General features: G+C 48.1%; 1 protein-coding gene across 2 annotated transcripts in view; it reads right to left on the bottom strand.

Annotated features, from left to right (window-relative positions):
• Window positions 1-5,428: 5,428 nt before the first annotated feature.
• The window catches only part of DGCR2 (DiGeorge syndrome critical region gene 2), a 45,565-nt gene continuing 42,958 nt past the window's right edge, over window positions 5,429-8,035 (bottom strand). Inside the window, exons 10-11 of one of the 2 annotated variants that reach the window (XR_015260396.1) lie at window positions 6,953-7,879; window positions 5,429-5,855 (exon numbers count right to left, since the gene is read on the bottom strand). Coding sequence is in view for 1 of the 2 variants with exons in the window: in XM_086761241.1 (XP_086617367.1) it covers window positions 7,638-7,879 (242 nt within the window). In the remaining variant the exon portion in view is untranslated. Of the gene's footprint in view, window positions 7,880-8,035 lie in introns of both variants that reach the window. The other variant, XM_086761241.1, reaches the window with a different exon arrangement.

Genomic DNA, 8,035 nt, shown 5'->3' with positions numbered 1-8,035 from the left:
GTGGAGATGCCAAGAATGGCTCCTGGAGGTAAACCCTGCGCTGCCGCCCGGGAGCTCAGCCCAGGAACCCGGGCTGAAGGGGGCAAGACAAGGATTTGAGCTCCAAAGCATGGTTCACATCGCCTGGGGACAGGCGCATGAAGGGCTGTGGGCATCCAGAGAAGCAAGTGCAGTGGGGAGGTGAAGTTCAAGGGGAATAAATACTCCAGTCGCTTCTGATCTTCCGTTAAAGTCTTTCGTCTCCCTGATAAGCTGCCGCCAGTCCGAGGAGAAAGCTGGGAGCGGGGCAGGGAGCGCAGCCGGCACAGGCACAAAGGAGGCACTGTGGCTGGCAGATGCGCGCTGGCCGCACGCCGCTGCACAGCCCCTTCATTCATCCCGTGCTGCCGCCGGGGTCAGCGACGTCTCCCCCCGCCCGGTGAGCCCAGCCAGCCCCCCACGGCCTGGCACCTCTGGGGTCGCTGACAGGGCACAGCCCCTACACGCATCTGACCCATGCGCCTGGCGTTGTCCCCAGGCCGAGCGCCCTGGATGCACCACACCGAGCAGAGCTGCTAATTACCCCCTCAGGGAAACGTGTTTTAAGCTGGTAAGAGCTTACAGCAGAAGGCTGCCCAGGAATGCCCCTGCAACAGCATCTGAGCATCAGTGCCAACAGCCTTCCCCCCTGGCAGGGGACACAGGGACACACACAGAGCCGCGTGTCCCCAGGGAGCATCGGCTGTGCTCCGGGCACTCCCGGCTGCTCCGTGCAGCTGCAGCATCGCCCCGTCCCCATGCGACAAGAGGGCAGGAGTGAAGGACAAGTTGTATCTGCTCCGGGTCCTGCAGTGTCAGCAGAGACCCACAGGGTCCCTGCCACTCTGAGCCCCCCACCTGCTCATGACACCAGGCTGCTGCTACAGAGAGACGTTTGTTTCCCCTGGGACCAGCAGCAAAGGAAGGGCTGCATCCCATCACCCTCAGCTGAACCAGCATCTCCCAGCCTGGAGCAGAGATGAAGCTCTGGGAGCTGGGCTGCACTGGTTCAGGTCCAGCAGCGACGGAGGTGGCTGCAGTGGCAGCTGCCCTCTGCAGGTGCAGGAAAGGGAGAGCGGAGCCTTCCGCGGCACCCACGGTGACGGTGACACTGCAGGCTGGACGGCTTTCAGCAATGAACGCATCCTGCGGCCGCGGGGACGGCCCAGCAATGCTGCCGGGACTTGGGCTACAGTACTCAGAGCAAACACGGCAGGCCCAGCAGCTCATAAATAAAACAAACAAACAAACAATTCCAAAACAAACAAACAAACAAACAAAGTGGATGTTTCTAAGCCCTGAACTCCCAGCCCAGTGCACAGGCAGGCATCACTAGGGCCAGGTCAGACCGTGCAAAGAGGAGTCGCCGCTCTTTCCCCGCACCCAAAACCAGCCCCTCTCATGACAGACTGGGATCAGGAAGCCAATTTGCCAATTTTTAGTTCTTTAACGACTTCCCCCAGGGAGAGTGGATTTGACTTTGCAGGGCTCTGAGAAATCTGATCCCGGTACTTGTACCACAGGCCATCCATGGAGCTGTCACCAGGACCGTGGCGCCGCTCTCGCTGCCAGGACTGCTCCAGAAGAGGCAGGGCTAGGTGCCGGCAGCACAGCTTTCCCCACTCCAAAAGGACGGCTCCGCTGACCATTTGAAGGCTCCAGTCCCGTTGCTACAGGTACGTACTACGGGACAAGTAATTTCCACAGCAGCATCCAGCAACAACGCTGAGCACACCTCGCCAGGACAGAGGAGATACGGCTGTCTGACTCAGACTTGGTATCGCTCCATCCTGCCAGCCCCAGCTGCAAGCCTGCATTACTGAACCAGCACAGCTGTTTAAAGAGGATTATTTATGCAGCAAGTTCTTTTGGGGGAATATTCCCTGCTATCAGCCAGCTTTGTTAAATAATTCAGAGTTACAGGCTCTTTCAAGAGGCAGCATCATCTCCCAGCTCAGAGGGGACCAGGGGCAGGAGAGCTGCCTCCCCTCCCGCACACCCAGCTCGTTTCCCTTCCCCGCAGCCCCGGAGGGAATTGCCAGCGCCTGTAACAGGGCAGCTCGGGGCTGGTTCGAGCAGAAACGCCATCTGCCGTGCACCTCCCCGCAAGACAGACCGGTCCCGGCACAGGACAGGAAAATATCTATCTTGGCCAAGGCTTCCCCTGCAAGCCCACCCAAAGTCACCCCAGGGCCCTCCCTTCGTCTTGGAATTTGATTAAAAGTTCAGAGCTCGGATTTTGGAAGAGGTCAGGATAGCAGGGCCTCTCATCCTGCTCTCCTACCAGCCTCCCCCGTGCCTGCCGAGCGTGTGGCGGCAGCGTGGCTCAGAGCTAACGCTGTCCCCCTGACCCCACATCAGCTCTCCAACCAAGTCGGTTCATTCCCCAGAGCCCTGCCATCCCGCGCCAGGCGCTGGGGGTCCAGGAACATCCCTGCTATCCAACACCTCCTGCCCAAAGGCTCGGCATCTTCCCCACAGGCTGGGAGAGGGCGAGGGCAGCAGAAGCAAGCCGTACTTCACCTTCCTGGGTACACAGCCAAGACTTCCTTAAAATCACACTAGCATCAGTGAATTCCACAAATTTGTACACAAAGGGACTTCGGCAGCCTCCCTGCTTGAAGTCAAATGCGTCTATTGATCTTTTTGCAAGATCACAGCTCAGAAGAATGATTTAACAAGACCTTCCCTTGCAACGCTGAGGAACCACATCAATGCAGAAATCAGGAGACACGGGAACAAGCCATTTCTCTTACAGAACACAATTTATTTGGCATTTGGATGAAATGTTTCTCACAGCATCTTGAGAAAAAAAAAAAAGATTAGTGCCAACCCCAAAGAAAGAAGTTAAAACCAAAAAAACCAGTGTCACAGGGACTGAATTATTATAGTATCAAATTTAAATTCTACATGGTATTTCACAGAATATCAAAATCTTTTATACACTGCCACAGTTAAGTCCAGTCACAAACCAACTACACAGGAGAAGCCTGCAAATGCAGCATTGGCTAAAATTATTTTCCAGGAGAAGGTAAAAAGCAGTGGCTCATTCTCTCTCACAGCCTCCCAGGCATCCGCCAGCCCAGCACTCGGGGTACGGCGCAGCACAGCCGCGCACGCAGCCTGCGAGCACAGCATCTCCGCTGGCATCGACTCCAACCCACTCAATGTTCAAGGTGCACAATACTGGAAAATTAAAGCTATGTCGTACCGTAGCAGGCAGGTAGTGTTGTCAGGGGAAGCAGATCTTTATGCCAAAAGCATTCCCGAGAAACGTGTATTTCATTTGGAACTGAGGAACATCAGAAGCAAAATGTATGAACTTTGATTTGCCTCCTCTACACTAATCTGCTCTAATTTCCCAACTTGCAAGGGAAATTTAAAATACATTTCTATATATTGCATGTTCCTTAGCTAGGGAGAAAAAAAAGAGATGTTTCAGCAACCAAAAAGAGAGACTTGCATTATGGATTGTGTGAGGCAACATTAAATCTTCAGTGCTTTGCCACTGAAAACCCACATATGAAAGACAAAAACATCTTTAAAAAGAGTTTCGAATTCATTTAACATCAGATGGGAAAAGAACAGTAACTACTGGTCACAAAAACATTTTATTCCCAAGTGAAACAAGAGACACGTGAACAGGCCATCACCCCGTGACAACCGTGGAGGCAGAGCACTTGCTGGCTGTAAGATTAAGCCTTCAGAAAAAAAATAGTCCACCTACTTCATTCTTCTTCTAGATCAGTGTCCTGCATGCATGGGTGAAGGAACAGTCTGAGGCTCAAAACTAGACCAGACTGAACAGGACGCAGACAAGCTCTCTGCATATCTGAATGACAGTTCTGATCTTCTAGCACAGAATGAAACCCACCATCCTGCTAACACTACTCTACAACTCGCCTAGCAACAAAATTAGAGGCTGCTGTGAGACTGTGTACAGGTATCGGCGATAACACCGACAGAAGGGAATATCTAGGGCTGCTCTTGAAGGAACAGCAGAGACCTAAATATGGCACCACAGCGCGTCATAACGGTGGGGAATCTGAGGGCAGTTTTGTCCGAGGCCGCAACAGAAGGTGTGAGCCCTGCACAGAACTGAGCGCTGCGACTTTATGACGACTGCGGTCAAGGACATCCCAAGAGAAACAAGGACATCCCAAGAGAAACACACACTCTGCTCACGCGTACTGCTGGGAATGATGTGGCAATGCCATCTCCCCCACTGGGTCTGGAGGGACATTTGGGATGCATCAGTAGTTAAGAAAACCATCCAGAGAAGTGAAGGTGATAGGGAAAAAAAAAAAAAATCAATGCACAAAATAACTCCAAAGATCTCATCAATTTAAGTGCAATCAGAACAGAAAGGTCTTCCTCAGGCAAGCATCAACCCTGTAATTGGTGCTCAGGACAAACTGCATACCAGTCACCTTGCCAAGGGCAAGGAAGGTTTGCTGAGGAGTCAATTGCTGTCAAGAAAACTTAACTCTTCCCTAGTTGGTCCAGAAGTCTGAGTAGCTGTGACGTTTTCTGCTACAAAGACTCTTACTCCAAGAGAAAGTACTCAATGTGAAAAAGCTACATTAAAAAGGGAAACCCGTCAATTTTATTGCCAAATTAGAAGCATACCGAGAGGTAAGCAAGCTGTACTTAGTGAACTGCTCTGCTCAAGGCAAAGTTTCCCTTGTTTACAGTTAAGATGAAGAAGGATGGGGGAAAAGAGAGAAAACAGCAGCCTCCATGCCAATATACAAGTGGGGAAGGCTCAGAAGTAAAGAGGAAAACATCACACTGAGGCTTTTATAAAGAAGCCTCCATTTGGAATAGCTACAACCAGAAGCCACCATGAAGTTGCCAGTTGTAACAGAGCTTATTTTCAAAGAAAATTCACCACAGAACCAAAAGTAAGATTAAAAAAATACTGAACAGATTCCCGCAGTGTTAGGAGAAGCGTGAGGTAAGGTATCTGTTCACCTCAGCCACAAAATACAGCTTCAGAGACTAAACCAAGCCAAAAGGCCTTTTGTTATTGCGCTAGGATACTATGAAGAACAAATATTCCACCTGGCTTCAGAAGAAACGGGAAGTTTTCTATTTTGCACTGCTAATAAAATATTTTTCAGGAACAGATTGTAGTAGCATAGACTTTGCGTCCTACTTCAGTGTACACTATCACAGCCTGTCCTACGACAGGGTGTAGCCAGCTTGAGAGAAGTATTAACCCTAACAGCCTATCCCAGTGCCTAGCTTCACCTAGCTGGACGCAGCACAAAGGTTACCATCTACAGTATGTATATATATATTTATATAATCTCACCACCCAGAAACACACGCACACGCATTCGTACCTATAAAACTAAAGAAAAAATCAGTACATACAATGTATAAAACGTATGAATGTGCTCAAAAATGCACAAAACCCGCTTTATTTTCATACTTCAGAAATGGTCAATAATTTGAACGCTTGGTTCTGACTACTGCTATCCATTCACTTCATTAGACCAGGACTCGAACTCGGAGGAGGAGAGGGTAAGAGATCCCACAGGGTGGAGAACTGCTCCTCTCATTTCATACCACTGCTGTTAGAGCCAGGCAAACCAGAGAGCAGGGTGTGGGCGACGGTACGGCCCCGGGTGGAGAGGCTTCCCAACAGTGCTTCCTCCCACTCGCCTGCCAGCAGCGCACCCGAGTTGTGATTCATGCTCTCCGATGGATTCAAGATCGCTAACAAGTGTCTGAATGTCAAGACACCAGATATGATCTCAATAACAAAACTCTCAGTTTTCTGTGCAAAAGCAGTTGAATTGTCAAGACCAATCCCCAAGTACAGTATAAGCCTACGGGCAAGACAGAATAGAAAGTAGCAGCATATTCAACGGGGAAAGAGTCAGCTGCACTGGGAAACCACAACAGTGGGTTAGGATTTGTCATACAAGTAGGTTCTCTCATCATTACTAGAAAAATAAATCACACACACCCCCATGCAGTGTTTTCTCCCTCTCCCTCTAGGCTTGTACCCTTCATAAGGTAACAGGAGAACACTCACAAGGGGCATTCTTTATAAATTCCTTATAACTCATCTGATCTGCTGACTGCTACAGTAAGTCAAGGAGAAGCAGAGGCAAGAGAAGGGTGGGGAGGGAAACAGTAGATTATTTGTACATTGAAATCCAAACTTAAACTTAAAATCACCTGTAAAGATTATTTTACACTCATTATCAAAACCAACAGTGCTTGACTTTGGGTTTAGTGAGGGAGTGAATGAATCTTTTCGGCATCTATAAATTAACTTAAAGAGTTCAGTCTGAGGGGGAAATTTAAGATGACGTATCAGAGTGGAGCAAACTGCTTTATTGATTTAAGTACACTAACCTCATCATAAACCCCTGTGGGTCCTGGATAAATGGCACAGGGGGCACAGGGGAATTCCCTAGAATAGGGCTGGCAATTTATGGGGGTCAGATAAGGATCAATTTTCCAATTAGAATTAAACATCATGCCTACTGCATGTTGATTACTGTCTTTAAACGGTATTTGTAGAATTGTAAGTGAAATGGAGGGGAGGGAACACACTTACATGCTAAATATAGCATGCAATAAGAAAAGCAATAACAATGGTCTTTCATCCAGGCCAGTCTTGTGCAACTGTGCACTGTAAAGGAGTTAAACTACAAAGAAAAATATGTCGATCTTCCTTATGGGTTTATAACAAACAGGGAATTCATATAGTGAAGTAAGACTGCATCAAAGTTAATTGCTCCCCACCTCTTCCCTAAAGTACTACCTAACACGCGTGAGGATTCTACTGAAGGGACACAAGCATTACACAGATCCAAGTTTCTTTATGGCCAGAAGTTTACCTGACAACATGAGATTTTCCAGCTACCAATAACCAATAATTGTAATTGCAAATCCTAGTTCCCTTAGTACCCACTTGTCACATACCGCGTAGATCATTCATCCTCCAGTCCCTACGGTGTTCTGAAGCAGCAAAGCAGATCAAAACACACAGATGTTTTACACTGTGTAACTCTCACTTGGTGGCATGTGTTTTAGCTCCTCAGTGTTCCCACTCTGTAAAACAGGACCCCAGCCCCTTCCCCTGTAGTGCCATCTTCTCTGCCTATTACAAGTGTAGCACTAAAGCAAGACAGAAAGCAATTGATTGAGTAGTGACTGCCCCCACCCTCCTTCTTCCATCATCTGTTCCCTGGGTCCAGTGGTATCCAGCCAATTCCAAGCAGCTTTCTTCTGATGTAGATTTTGTTTCCTCTCAGGTTAAGGAAAAATCAAAACCAAACCAAACAAACAAACAAAAAAAAAATCACACCTACCCATACTTTTCACCTCCTTAGAAGTCAAAGGAATTCTCTGCACTCTTTTCCATAGCCAATGGAAAAAAAAGAGCAGTTTTACAATCCATATTTACAGGACAAACCGATTAGTGAATGAATAACGACAGTCAAAAAACGAGAGGCACAATCCTAATCTAGAACATAAAAGTAGTGTTCGAAAACCAAAGTGGAGATTCCTTCTGAAGTTCAAACCATGGATTAGTGTTTGTCTGTGCAAACAGTTGCTAAAACTATTTTTTGACCCGCAGTCGGCGTTTTACTCCTTTATACAATGGTATTGAGAGAACAGTGGCTGTGACGGCTGTCTGTAAGAGTTTCTGCCGGTGTGTTTTCATTTAGGGGTGTGTCGGGAGGGACAAGAAAGGTGCTGCTGTCAGCAGAGTCTTCCAGCTCCACTGGAGAAGGACCAACCGAGGGAGGAAGCGATCCCTCTGTAAGCTGTGGGGATACATCACAGTTTCCTAGTGATGGAGGACTGCTTTGCACAGTTTGAGTAAGAGCTCCATCTGCAAGGGACAAAAACCAAGCAGAATCAGAACGTGAAGTATGTAATTTCACATTCCCAAATAGATTTACTATCTGTATTTCTGGAAGATCCGAGTTTTTCCTGGTTTGCATTAATACACAAAGAGACGACACTGCAAAAGAAGAAAATTATGTAG

This window comes from Chlamydotis macqueenii, chromosome 17 (genome assembly GCF_036417535.1).
Source record: "Chlamydotis macqueenii isolate bChlMac1 chromosome 17, bChlMac1.mat, whole genome shotgun sequence".
Taxonomy (NCBI): domain Eukaryota; kingdom Metazoa; phylum Chordata; class Aves; order Otidiformes; family Otididae; genus Chlamydotis; species Chlamydotis macqueenii.
Note: the sequence above shows the minus strand (reverse complement) of the source record. Positions and strands in the feature narration are given on the sequence as shown.